Source organism: Hemiscyllium ocellatum, chromosome 45 (genome assembly GCF_020745735.1).
Source record: "Hemiscyllium ocellatum isolate sHemOce1 chromosome 45, sHemOce1.pat.X.cur, whole genome shotgun sequence".
Taxonomy (NCBI): domain Eukaryota; kingdom Metazoa; phylum Chordata; class Chondrichthyes; order Orectolobiformes; family Hemiscylliidae; genus Hemiscyllium; species Hemiscyllium ocellatum.
Window position 1 is genome coordinate 11,289,536 of NC_083445.1, and position 14,589 is coordinate 11,304,124.

General features: G+C 45.1%; 1 protein-coding gene across 10 annotated transcripts in view; it reads left to right on the plus strand.

Annotated features, from left to right (window-relative positions):
* The window catches only part of LOC132836036 (ELAV-like protein 2), a 98,213-nt gene that overhangs the window by 62,858 nt on the left and 20,766 nt on the right, over nucleotides 1-14,589 (plus strand). For 6 of the 10 annotated variants that reach the window (XM_060855242.1, XM_060855247.1, XM_060855243.1 and 3 more), the window contains 2 exons: nucleotides 2,690-2,915; nucleotides 7,723-7,761. In XM_060855242.1, coding sequence (XP_060711225.1) covers nucleotides 2,690-2,915; nucleotides 7,723-7,761 — 265 coding nt within the window. Of the gene's footprint in view, nucleotides 1-2,687; nucleotides 2,916-4,450; nucleotides 4,454-7,722; nucleotides 7,762-12,348; nucleotides 12,352-14,589 lie in introns of all 10 variants that reach the window. The other 4 variants (XM_060855248.1, XM_060855246.1, XM_060855251.1 and 1 more) reach the window with 4 other exon arrangements.

Here is a 14,589-nt window from a genome sequence, read left to right on the forward strand (position 1 = left end):
GCCTTCTGTGGCAATGAATTCCATCGATTCCCCACTCTCTGGCTGAAGAAGTTTCTCTTTTGTCTATTCTAAAAGGTCTTCCCTTTACTCTAAGGCTGTGCCCTCAGGCCCCAGTCTCTCCTACCAACGGAAACATCTTCCCAACATCCACTCTGTCCAGGCCTCTATATGTTTCAATTAGATCCCTCCTCATCCTTCCAAACTCCATTGAGCATAAGCACAGAGTCCTCAAACGTTACTCATATGTTAAGCTCTTCATTCCTGGAACCACTCTCATGAACCTCCTCTGAACACGTTCCAGGGCCATTACACCCTTACTGAGAAATAGGGCCCTGAGTGGTTTTCTGAGTGATACCATCTATCAACCCCTCAGAAAACGAACAGGAAATGACATCACCACAAACTCCAGGAACCCCAGCCTGGAGAAAGATATAAATAGAAAGCAGGAGACAACAGCTTCGCTTCACTTGGAGGTCACCACTGATGATGTTACCTAGCCAGGTAATGAAACGCCTGGATATCAAACCTACAGCTCAGCGAGCAAACCCACACCCTAAACCTCAACCTGAGCTACAAACCTTGCCAAGAGAAATTAGAGTTAACGTTTTGGGTCAGTTCTGAGGAACGTCAATTCTGATTTCTCTCCACAGATGCTGCCAGACCTGCTGAGCTTTCCCAGAAATTTCAATTATTTTTTTGTTTCTGATTCACAGCATCCAGCAGTTCTTTCAGTTTTTATAACCATCTGAGGATCCGGGTTCAAATCCTGCTGAAGCAGATGGTGAAATTTGAATTCAATAAGGAAAGCAGTCTGGTATTACGCACCGAATGATGGCCATCAACTGATTGTCAGAGAAAACCCCCATGTGCTTCACTCGTGTCCTTGAAGGGAGGACTAATGTCCGTACCCGGTCTGGTCGCCATGTAACTCCAGACCCACACCAATGTGGTTGACTCTTGACTGTTCCCTGGACAATCCGGGATGGGCAATAAATGTAGGCCTAGCCAGTGACGCCCTTATCCCGCGAATGGTTGTGAAAGAAATTTAACAACATGTATCTTTATATATTTCCACCTCTGTGAGAAACTTTGACAGTAAATCAGTAGCAACTCTCTTCAGTCCTTATTCCCTGGTTCGACAACTCGATTTTTGAGGTTTATTTATTTATTTATTCACGGGATGAGGACATTACTGGCTAGGCCTGACCATCCTGAATTTCCCAGAGGGCAGTTAAGAGTTGAAAAGTGCGGTGCTGGAAAAGCACAGCAGGTCAGGCAGCATCCGAGGAGCAGGAGAGTCAACGTTTTGTGCATAAGCCCTTCATCAGGGCAGTTAAGAGTCAATAACATTGCTGTAGGTCTGGAGTCACATGTAGGCCCGACCAGGTAAGGATAGCAGTTTCCCTCCCTGAAGGGCATCAGTGAATCAGATAGGTCTTCCCAACAGTCGGCAGTAGAGTCATGGTCATCATTAGACTCTTAATTCGAAGCTTGTTTAATTTAATTCAAGTTCCACCATTTGCTGTGGTGGGGCTCGAGCCTGGGTCCCCTGGGGTCCCTGTATTAACAGTCCAGCAATAATACCACTTGGCCATCACCTTTCCCATTGCGGTAGAGATGCTGCAGTTGGGGATAGAGAGGGAAACACAAACCTGGAGAAACACACACCTCATCCACTAAAAGATCATGGAAATGGGAACATCCAGTAAACAATGAACGTATCTCTTCGACCGCATTCCAAATAGTTGAATGACCATCATGCCTTTAGCTCAGGCACACAGATTGACTAGGAGAGCAATCGGTGGTTGTAGAATCCAAACCTTGGCAAGATTGAGACTTCGTGCAATCCCAAAGGACTTTAGTTCCTCTGCACTGTAATGTCGGAAGGTGTAGCAGCAAATTTCAGCACAGCAAGCTCCCACCAACCACAGTGTGACAATGTGCTGCCAGTGGCTGGTACAATTACAAGGCATCTGGATGGGTACATGAATAGAAAGGGTTTAGAGGGATATGGGTTAAGTGCTGGCAAATGGGACTAGATTAATCTAGGATATCTGGTCAGCATGGACGGGTTGGACTGAATGTATGACTCTATGACTGTATTCGTAAAAATGAAGGCAGAATGTGCGAGAGGCACTCAGCAGATCTGTTTAGAGAGAGAGAAACAAGAGTTGACATTTTGAGTCCAATATGAAGAGCAATCTTCTCCTGAGGAAGAATCATATTAGACTCAAAACATTAAAGGTTTCTCTCTCTCTCTCCACTGAGTTTCTGCAGCAATTTCAGTTTTTTTTGTTTCAGATCTCCAGCACCTGGCTGTATTTTACTTTTATCTTACCTGTATGAGATTAGTTTTTTTTTAGAATAGATTCCCTAGTGTGGAAACAGGCCCTTTGGCCCAACCAGTGCATGAGTGAAGTTAAGTGATAAATATTGCCAGGAGATTGTGAACGCGGGATCTCAGACTGGGCCTAGATTTGCCTGAAAAGTGGGCACCTCTGACAGTGCAGTACACCCTCAGCATTTCAAGTCGAAACTGAGTCAAAGTGAGAGGCAAGAGAGAAGAGGAATAAATTGGAAAGTGGTAAAAGCAGCATTTCACTCCGAGAGAGTAAGTGATAGCGAGTCTTTCAGGTTGTGTGACTGCAGACTGGTTCTCAATGGTGACCTTTCACCTTTTCCCAATTAGGCGTCTCTCGAGGGGTTGGCTTCATCCGATTTGACAAGAGGATAGAGGCGGAGGAAGCTATCAAGGGACTGAATGGACAGAAACCTCTAGGGGCGACTGAGCCCATCACGGTCAAGTTCGCAAACAATCCCAGCCAAAAGACGGGCCAGGCACTGCTCTCTCAGCTGTACCAGTCCACAAGCCGGCGGTACCCGGGACCCCTGCATCACCAGGCACAGAGATTCAGGTAAGACGCCATGATTGACTCCTGCTTGTCTTTGCTGACCCTGTGCATTGTGGGATGCCTCCTTGCCACAGCAACCAGAATTGTCATCGTGTACCACTTCAAGGGGGCCAGCTGAGAGTTTGATTCGTATTCCCATGACTGCTGAATTGACCTGGATGGCCCGGGGACTTAGAATCTTGCAGTCCCAGCATGCAACATCTTGGCATTTTAACAACATTTGGAACATCGTTCAGAGGTTGATCACTTTGAACGAATTTGGCCCCAAGTAAAAACCACAGGGTGAACCAGGACTTTATATATAAAGTGCATTTACTTCCCAAATATTTTGATTGCAGTCAGAATCTCTTGATAGTAGTCCCTGAACAGCTAATAACAGGGAGCCATTTCTTTTTGCAAATCAAAGACTCCAGTAGGAATCCAACATTGTGGGATTGTGTGCCATTTTGGGTTTGTTGATTGTAATGAATGGAACCAAGTTGGCCCTCATTGACTATGAGTTTACTGACTGGGATTGGGTCACTCACGAGAGCCCTGGCTGACCAATGTAACCAGGAGATTAGAATCTCCACAGTTCAGGGCACGGACTCTGAGCTGGCTAGCTCCACGCAGTGTACTCCGCACGAGTAAATAAAGGATGACTTGGTGACGGGATTCCGGCCTCTGTGCAGTTATCTCAGTAATTAACAGCAGTTTAGGGTTTTCACCGTGTCCTGCCTTTCAGCAATGATTTCTCTACCAGCCTCTGAGCTTACCTGCAACTCTAATATCTCACTTATCAGCGTCACCATCATCTTCAGTTCAAAATTATTGAACTTAAGCTCTTCAGCCTCTTAAAGGCCAGGCCGCATTCAGACAGTCAGGGAATTGCTTCCCATTTATCAATTGAAATCTACATTTTGCAGCTTCATAATGGAAATAGCGGTTGATGCTTTCCAAAATTCCTTAGGTCTGGGGAAGCTTCGGAAAATGGCAAAATTTACATCTTCATTCAAAAAGAGAGAGGGAGACTGAAAGCAGGAATCTACAGGCCAGTTAGTTTAATATCTTTCAGAGTGGAAATGTTAGAAGTTATCGTTAAAGACATTATAACAGAGTACTTAGGTAAATTCAAGGTGATTAAGCAGAGTCAACATGGTTTTGTGAAAGTAAATTCACGTTCAACAAATTTATTTGAGGGCTCTGAAGACGTAACCTGTGAGGTAGATAATGGGAAGCTGGTGGATGCCACGTATTTGCATTCCCAGAATGCATTTTGCAGAAAGTGAGAGCTCATGGTATAGCGAGTAGCACGGATAGGAAACTAGCTGGCCAATAGGAAACAGCGTAGGCATCAATGTTTAATTATCACTTTGGCAAGATGTAATGTGCCACAAGGATCAGTGCTGGGCCTAAACTTTGTATAATTGATATTAATAACCTGGATGAAGGGACCAAAGATACGGTAGCTAAATTTGCTGGTGAACACAAAGTAAGGTAGGAAATTGGGATGCAATGAGAACCCTAAGAAGGCTAAAGATGTAAAGAGGTTGAGTGAGCAGGTGAAATCTGGCAAATGCACTATAAATGTGAAATTGCCCTCTTTGTCTCAATTCTCAGACCAGGTAGGTAGATGCACGGTGACTCGGTGGTTAGCACTGCTGCCTCACAGCTCCAGGGTCCCCAGGTTCAATTCCAGCCCCGAGCGACTGTCTGTGTGGAATTTGCACATTCTCCCTGTGTCTGACCAGGTTCCCTCCAGGTGTTCCAGTTTCCTCTCGCAGATTAGGCCATGCTAAAATTGCCCAGGGGTATGGTTAGTTGGATTAGCCGTGTGAAATGCAGGGAATAAGGGGTAGAAAGGGTTTGGATGGGATGCTCTTAGGACAGTCAGTATGGGCCGAATGGCCTGCTTCCGCACTGTAGGGATGCTAGGAAATTCTGATCGGTTTGGGAGTTTAGTCTGAGAATTGCAGAAGGCCAGCTCACTGCTCTTAGTCCTTCTGCGCGCCAACCAATCAGGAGCCTCTTCCTATTCTGGATAGAATTGTGTTTCTCTAATCAAGGTAGCTCCTGGCATCCTCACCCTGGATGTGTGCAAGCTCGGGAAAAAGGCAGGAAAGTGGAGTTGAGGATCAGCCATGACCTCACTGAATGGTGGAGCAGAGTCGATGAGCTGAACAGGCTTGCAATGGAAAGCCTGAACAGCAGGACTCCTTTCATCAAAGTTTAAGGTCTGTTGCGTATTGAAGCTCACCATATCTGACTGGTTAGAAACTGGGTACGGACTGGGAACAGAAGTGAGCAGAGGCGACAGAAAGCTGCTGGAAGTGTGGTGTGCAGACTTTTTAAAACTTTGTAAAACCAACGAAAAAAGGTCCCTGCATACTGAAGAAGCTAGTGTCAGCTCTGTATTGCTCCAAGGCAAATTAAACATGTAAATTGTGGACCAAGGGGAAGATAAATGGGATTGGTGTTTGGTATTCATGATACAGCATCGACATGGTGGGCTGAAGGGCCTGTTTCTATGCTGCATCATTTTATAAATAATACCTCTGCCAGCTCACACAAAGGGAAGGACTCCTTTCCCCACATTGATTTTTCAGAAAATCCTTAAGCTTTAGCATTGCTGTACAAGAATTTGACAGATTGACACATTCAGGAATATTTTGTTTCTCAGTGATCTGCTGCCAACTCTGCCCATATTTTACTGCTCAGTACCAAGGAAAATTTGCTGTGCAGTGCAGTCAGTTGAACCCAGATAAAATGTGCGTAGCCTGGTAAGGGTGAAGGGAAGGTCATCATGGTCCTACCAGAGTAGAGGATTGCTCTTTCATTGGAGAGAGAGAGAGAGAGATGACTGGGAGGTGCTTTAACCTGAAGGTCACCATACCTCAGGTGAGGGGAGAGGTTGAGAAGCAGACCTGCATGTGGTCCAGTGCCCATGTTCAGAAACATACAGAAAACATGGTGCCCACATGCAGAAAACACAGTGGCCATGTACAGAAAACATGGTGCCGACACACAGAGAATACACAGAAAAACATAGTGCCCACATACAGAAAAAAAAATTACAGAATACATAGTGGCCACAAACAGAAAACGTTGTGCCAACATGCAGAAAACATCATGCCAAGATACTGAAAACACAGTGCTAACATGCAGAAAGCATGCAAAAAGCATAGTGCCAACATGTAGAAAACACGGTACCAACATACAAGTTAATAATCCAGCTCAAATCTTGAGGATGTGAATTGTGTTGTTAAAAATAAAAATTGGGAAATAACTTGCTAACAGTGAGGCCTTTTAGGGAGGTAAACCTGTACGTGACTCCATTCCCAATATTGATAAGTTTGACTCTACTCTGCCCTCTTGAGGACACTGGCAGATCTTCAGCTGGTGAAGGAGACGCTCTTCTGCACTCACCAAGGACAATTAAGAATAAGCAACAAACCCTGACCTTGCCCATGCCATCCACACCATGAAGATGCAGCATGGAATGAGAAGACAGAGGTTCTGTACACTGCAGCCCTGCTTTTCACAGCATTTATCATAGAATCCCTACGGTGTGGAAACAGGCCCTTTGGCCCAACAAGTCTACACCCCGACGCTCCAAAGAGTATCCCACCCATCCCATTCCCCTACATTAACCCCTCACTCATGCACTTAACTTATAAATGCCTGAACACTTTGAGCAGCTTAGCATGGCTAATCCACCCTAACCTACACATCCCTGGGCACTATGGGTAATTTAGCATGGCTGATACACCCTAACCTGCACATCCCTGGGCACTATAGGCAATTTAGCATGGCCAATCCACCCTAACCTGCACATTCCTGGGCACTATGGGCAATTAAGCATGGCCAATCCATCCTAACCTACATATTCCTGGGCACAATGGGCAATTTAGCATGGCCAATCCACACTAACCTACACATCCCTGAACACTATGGGCAATTTATCATGGCCAATCCACCCTAACCTACACATCCCTGAACACTATGGGCAATTTAGCATGGCCAATCCACCCTAACCTACACATCCCTGAACACTATGGGCAATTTAGCATGGCCAATCCACCCTAACCTACACATCTTTGGACTGTGGGAGGAAACCCCCACAGACACGGGCAGAATGTGCAATCTCCACACAGTCGCCCAAGGATGGAATTGAACCAATGACTCTTGCACTGTGAGCCAGTGTGCCGTAAAGCAAAATGATTAGGAATCTTGTGTCTGCTTTGGATGAACATGTATCTTGGTGTTGATTATGTTTCTGAGTGTGTGCTTGGGGTGGGGGGGGGCGGGGGAGGCAGCGTGGAACAGAAAGGGTTAGACATTGAACTCTTGACTTATCCTGCAGTCAAATGTAGGAGAGTGATAATCTGCTGTTGTGCCAACTAAAATATCGAGCCCAAGCTGGTACAAAATTAAACTTGTTTCTTTTTATAAATCCAGTCTTTGTTTGTGAGAAAATACACACATGCACTTGACAAGAAATAATTTGGCAAGTTACAGTCAGTGAGCCAATTTTTCAATTACAAGTTCTAATGCAATGAGACAGCCAAACTCTGACAATCCCTATCAGGCTTTCTGTGCCATGTTAATTCAGCAGTCATCTTAGTCTCATATTGCTGGCATAATTGGAAAGGGCATGATTGGAATTGTTTCATTATATGGTTGACATGTACCTGATGTTGTATATCTGCTGTGCTGTCTTTCCATCTCTCTCTCTCTCTCTCTCTCTCTTTCTTTCTCTCTCTTCAAATAAAGGCTACTGTTTCATAAGTACTAACATCCACCCTTCCTTCCATTTCCTTCTCCTTTACAGGCTGGACAATTTACTTAACATGGCCTACGGCGTTAAGAGGTAATTAATGTTCCTAAGCTGCTATACTGACTAAGGGCTAAACATTAACAATTGCCCCCAGCAATCCAGTCAAATGTACTAAAACTTCAAAGTGCACTCACAACGTTTTTAAAATGATAGCTATCTGGCGATCAATAACAAACACCTTTATAAGCTACATCAGTTCAACCCCTTTTCAACTCAACAAAATAGGCGACAGTTTGTTTCTCAGGGTAATGGCAACCCCATCCCGTTTCAAATCTAAACAAAGAGTGGCAGTTAACTGTCAATTATCATCAACTGGCACGTTCTTCACAGCAATGTCTGTTTATCCACCAATCAACACTCCCCCCTCCTGCAGTACAACCAACCAGAGAATGCTTACCCACCAGTCAGCACTTTCCACCTCATGCAGTACAAATTTTGGTATTCCCCTTGCGTTGGTATTCAAGTGAACTGTCCTGATTAAAACCTTCAGCAAAATATGTCTTTCTTTCTTGAATACTAAATCCACTCTCTCCCCATATCGGTGCCCCCTGTATGTATTTACCTCATTGGCTTTCGAAGGCTACTCTGTGTTCCCAGTCCAAACCTCTCGGTGGCTACATTTGTTTTATATTATATTCAGTGTTGCCTGTGTTGTATTTTAGTTAGAGTTCTACTGGAATTTTTTTTTGACTAATCAGGCAGGTGTAAACTCCTCCTGTTCCTCCCTTACCCTCCACCAAAGTTGTAGCTGCAATTAACCAGTAAAGGAGAAGTGATAACAGGAATGTTAGATCACATCATTATTGATATTGGTATGACACCGTGCTTACTAAAGCCTTGTTCACACTGGTCCTCGTTTTGTGAGTGCGTCACTCTGAGTGACCTCCATGACCCGCCTTTCTCCTTCAGCAAGTGAACCTAATTCAGGTTTGAAGTTTGGAACGATCATTCTTCAGCCAGATCTTCAGGTTGGACGGCGGGATATCTGAGGTGGGTTATCAGGGAGTGCTGTTCGAGAATGGAAAGTTAGCAAAGGTACAAAATTGGTGTGTGAGAATGAGCAAAGAGAGCAACTTGCTTTAATGAAGGAATTGCTGGTCATTACGCTAATCGGAAAGACATTTAAACTAAGCTAGTATCGGAGTTGGGTTGTCATGTTGAGTTTGTACAGAACATTGGTGAGGCCTCTTCTGGAGTACTGTGTGTAGCTCTGGTCTCCCTGTTATAAGTAGGATATTATGAAGCTGGAGAGGGTTCAGAAGAGATTTACCAGGATGTTGCCGAGTGTGGAAGGTTTGAGAAAGATTGGATAGATGGGATAAAAGCAAATTACTGCGGATGCTGGAATCTGAAACCAAAAGAGAAAATGCTGGAAAATCTCAGCGTGTCTGACAGCATCTGTACGGAGAGAAAAGAGCTGACGTTTCGAGTCTAATTGACCCTTTGTCAAAGCTAACAAAAGGGGGAGAAATAAGGAGGCATTTACACGAGGCTGAGAGAAGGTGTGTCATGGCTCCAGAAGCAGAGATAGCAATAAATTCGGGCCTCTTTGCTAGCTTTACTTCTGGAGCCATGACTCACCTTCTCTGGGCCTCGTATAAATACCTCCCTAATTCTCCCCTTTTTTTTAGGGTCAGTTAGACTCGAAACATCAGCTCTTTTCTCTCCTTATAGATGCTGACAGACCTGCTGAGATTTTCCAGCATTTTCTCTTTTGGATAGATGGGACCTTTTTCAATGGAGTGGGGGGAGGTTGAGATGTGACCTGATAGAAGTTTATAAAATCGTCAGGGTTATAGATAGGATTAATGGTAGTGGTCTTTTCTCTAGGGTGGGGGATTTCATGACTGGGGGGACAATTGTAAGGTGAGAGGAGAATTAAAAAAAGAGAAATTCTTTTAGATAGAGAGTGGTTCATGTGTGGAATGCACTTCCTGAGAAAGTGAGGGATGCGGGTATAATTACAATGTTTCAAAGGCATTTGGATAAGTCCATGAATGGGAAAGATTTGGAGGGATATGGGCCAGGAGCAGGCAAGTGGGACTCGTTTAGTTTGGGATAATGTTTCGGCATGGACTGAAGTGACTGTATCTGTGCTGTCGGACTCCATAGCTCTAAGCAGCATTGGCAGAGGGGTTTAAAACTAGCTACCCTGTGTGTGACATTAAGCTCCATCGTGTACCACTGACAGCTGTGTCACAGCACAGATTCAAGAACAGACTGGAAATCTAGTTTTCCATGGCATCGCAACATGTGGTATATGATTTAGCCGAGCTCATCTTCAGTCACTCTCTCCTTGCAATGGGGTCAGTGTACGTGATGAACAACAAATCAGAAAGCATAGAGTCCAGACTGTATATAAATCTGTGAGATGGTAGCCTTGTCAGTAATCACTGTCGCAAGCCAACTTCCAGATATCTGACCCAATAAGAACTCAGCTAACAGGATACGTTATGTGGGCTAACATGCAGGAAATCACAAGCTTCATCACTGACTTACCCTCATGTCCCGATGTTGAGCTTTTGAGTCCCCATAAGGTACAAGTCTAAGTAGTAAGGGCTTAATGGAGTTGATAGAATTCCATCTTTGAACAGGAAAGGGAGACTCTCCTCCAACTGCGGTTATACAAACCTGTTGTAACCCATACCCCTCACTCCAGCCTGCCCCATGGTGTGAATTATGGTAACAAGTAAAATGGTCAATGGGCCTTCTCTGGTGCTGTCCCTTCGAAAACCTCAGTGTATAGTCCAGAGCCTTTGAACCACCCCAATTTCACTGCCCCCCCCCCACCTCCTCCATTGAACATTGTAGCTGTCCATCAAAGAAATTGCCCTGGTGGTGGATTCCAAGCACCTGTAGATAGGGGATCATTTTTTAATCCAAACACTGGGTGATCAAAATGAGGCCATTCAGCCCTCTAAGCAGGCTTGTCCCTGAGGTAGAGTCATGTATCCTCCCATCTCCACCTCACTTTTGTCCTTTTACCTTTCCCATTTATTATCACTTACTGCTTTATGAACAATGGTAGGGACTGTCCCTCAGTCACCCACCCCCAGTCCTCTCCTTTCCACTACTGGGCTGTGCGAAAGAAGGGAAACCCTTCACAGATCCACCCTCATTCATTCCAAGTAAACGTCCTCTCTCTCTTCACCAGCCAATGGGGAAGAGCACAACCATACCTACCCTGACATCATGCTGCCTGAAGCAAGGGAAGCCACTCTGCCCATCATACACCAACTGGCTCTTTGCGAGAGCTACCCTTTGAGTCTCACGCTGCTGTTCTTCACTGAATAACCCTGGAAGTCACTCCTTCGTGAAACATTTCCCTACCCTCTCGGACATGGCCATTGAATCTACTTCCGTCATGGTTGTGAGCAGAAGATTCCAGATCAGAGCAACTCGCTGAGTAAGAACCAATCCTCTAAAGTCATGGCGCCATACACGAACAAACCCTTTGGTCCAACCAGTCCATGCTCAAATGTAATCCCAAACTAAACTAGTTCCACTTGCCTGCTCCTGGTCTGCACGCCTCCAAATCCTTCCTATTCATGTCCTTGGTGCCATTTAAACATAGTAACTTCACCCCCATCCTCCACTTCCTCAGGAAGTTCATTCCGCACACTCTCGGTGTAAAAAATTGACCCCTCGGGTCTTTTTTAAATTTCTCTCCTCTCACCTTAAAGATATGCTGCCTAGTCTTGAAATCCCCCACCCTAAGACACTGACCATTGTTTTATCTCTGCATAACCCCAACTCCCACTACCTACATTTTCTCTCATTATTCGCCCTGTCGAAATAACCTGAACCCTGGTAATAACCCGTCCGTTCGCTCAAACTCTAACACGCTTAAGCCCAAGTCCTTTGATGGATCGTTGTTTTGAGACAAAATCTCACCGTTGCTCACCTGACTTAGCATCGGTGTCTCCACACAATAGCCGTTCACAGAAATGACTGGATTGCTGTTAATTTCGAGCCGGCTGCCTCTTATCACATCTCGAGCTAATTTGATCTTTTCCTGGCATGATGACACATTGCTATTTCTGTTTCAATGTCTGGTCTCTCAGTAGCATGCATGTTCATCTTGCTCCTGCCTCTAAGTTCAGCCGTATCTCTCTTGTTACATTTCACTCATTTTACTTGTGTAAGATTTCATTAGCAGAGTACTCCCTCAATGCATGTTCCCTTCAGCTTGTATTATCACTGCACACTTGTTTTTAAGGTAACGATTGTAACTAAACGGCGCTACGATATGTTCAAATCTGAATCTCGTGTTAACCCTTCAAGTTGGGAGATCTGACTCATCACTGGTCTCAATATGTTTCAATTTGCAATCTGACTTGAATGCAGGGATAGAAGGTGCTCTAGCCAAATTTAGCAGATGACACTAAAGTAAGTGGGAACATAAGCTGCATTGAACAAATAAGAAATTTACAAATTGGTACGGGCCAAGGTAAGGTGAATGGTCCAAAGTTTGGCAGCTGAAGTTTTAAGAGTGACGTTATCCATAGCAATAGGACGGTAACTTATTATCGAAATGGAGAGAAACGACAGAGTACTGCAGTGCAGAGGGATCTGGGTGTTCTTCTGTGTGAACCACAGAAAGCTAGTATGCAGTTACAGCAGGTAACAAGGAAGGCAAGTGGGATTTTGGTATTCATTGCTCAAGGAGTAGAGTATACCAGTAGGAAGGCGTTGTTGCAACTGTACAAGGCATTAGGGACACTGCACTGGAGAATTACAGACAACTTTGGTCCCATTCCTTAAGGAGGGATATAGTTGCAATGGAGGCAGTTCAGAGGCGGTTCACTAGATTGATTCCCAAGATGGGTCTTACGAAGAGAGGTTGAGCAGTTTAGGCCTATTCTCGCTGGAGTTTACAGGAATGAGAGGAGATTTGATTGAGGGGTGTAAAGGGGATTGACAAAGCAGACACAGAGAGATGGCTCCTCATCTGGGGTCAGCTAGAACGAGAGGTCATTGGCTTAAGATGAGGGAGAGCAAATTGAAAACAGAGATGAGGAGAAACCACTTCCCACCAATCTGTGGAATTCACTCCCCCAGAGTGCAGTGGATGCCATCGAGTGAATTTAAAGAGGAGGTAAACGGGTTTTTAATCAGTAATGGGTTAAAGGGTTAGGGAGAGCGGGCAGGAACATGGAGTCGAGGCTGAGACATGACAAGCCATGATCGTACCAAATAACGGAGCAGGCTGGAGGGGCTGAATGGCCGACTCTTGCTCCTAGTTCTACAAATAGAGTGAGTGAGTGGCCAGGACAATGTCCATGAGGCGAGAGGGGAAAGACGGGGAGGAAGGACTATCATGAGGACTGCCACAAAAGCGAAACTGTGCAACTCCTGAATGTAACCCCAAGCTGACAACATATTCCAGGGTGAACTACTCAGTAGCACGTACCGTCTTGATCAAACGATCTTCCATTTCTGGGGCAAGGTACCCTGTCGTGACTTAATTGGCGCAGCATTTCAACTGGACGTTCGTTAGCTCTTAGCAGCACCTCACTGCGATCGCATGTTACAGTGACGGCTCTCCAAAAACAATTTGCTCTCCAAAAACAATAACTGGTGGTTATCCCGAGAACATGATGAGCCTTTGTGAGAGAGCAGATTGGTCTGTAGATTGAGAGTGTGCAGGCTGTACCCACTGTGAAAGGGTACGGTTGGTATGTTCAAGACTCACTCTTTGGAGTTGGGCACAAAATTCAGGCTGACCCTCCGGTGGTGCGTGCCGTCAGAGTTAATGTGAAATGGTGGCCCAACGCCCTGCTGCCCTCTCATTTGTTATCAAATATGCATTTTAAAGAAGGGTTCTCCTGGTCAATATTTATCCCTCAGGCAACATCAAAGATTACCTGGTCTTGTTAATATGGTAGGAGCTGGCTATATGCAAATTGGCTGACAGATTTCCTCATTTATAACCGTGATCCTTCAAGAATAGAGTCGTCTAGCGTGGAAACAGGCCCTTCAGCCCAACTCATCCATGCCGACCAATTTCCTAAACTGAGCTCGTCCCATTTACGTGTATTTTGTCCATATCCCTCTCAACCCTTCCTATTCATATACCCATCCAGATGCCTTTTAAATGCTGCAATTGTACCAGCCTCCACCACTTCCTCTGTCAGCTCCTTCCATACACACACCCTCCTCTGCGTGAAAAAGTTCCCCTTCAGGTCCCTTTTAAATCTTGCCCCTCTCACCTTAAACCAACGCCCTCTAGTTTTGGACTCCTCCTACCCTGGGGAAAAAGATCTTGGCTATTCACCCTATCCATGTCCCCCCTGAGATTTTACAAACTTTGATGCAGTTACCCCTCAGCCTCCTACGTTCCAATGAAAGAAGGTCCCAGCCTTCTCCTTGTCACTCAAACCTTGGTAACTTCCTTGTAAAGCCTTAAATACTTAATTGGCAGCAAAGTACTTTGGAGCAGCGAGTGTGAATGAGAAATGCTGTAAAATTTTTCTTTCTTTCTGTCTTTTCCTTTAACAATTTCCAGCATTCCAGTTCCCCTTCAATTAAAGGAACACCTAGAATTCCAGACAGTGTCTCATCAAAATTCAACATTGATTCCTGATTTGCATATTTGATGCTCTTAATTTCCAAAGCCCAGTTTTCTTGGCCTGTTTTCCACCAACCCAGCTCCCGATTAATCACGTTATTCCTCTATCACCCCCCGGTCCCTTCTGTTTCTCCACTTGGGTGTCATTGAGGGGAGGGGGGAAATCTACCGACAGCAGGGTGAACTGCGACGATTCAAGATGGCAGCTCACCTCCACCGACTCAAGGGGCAACTAGGGACAGGCAGCAAATGCTGGCCACACCCACGTCCCACGGGTTAATAAAAATAAC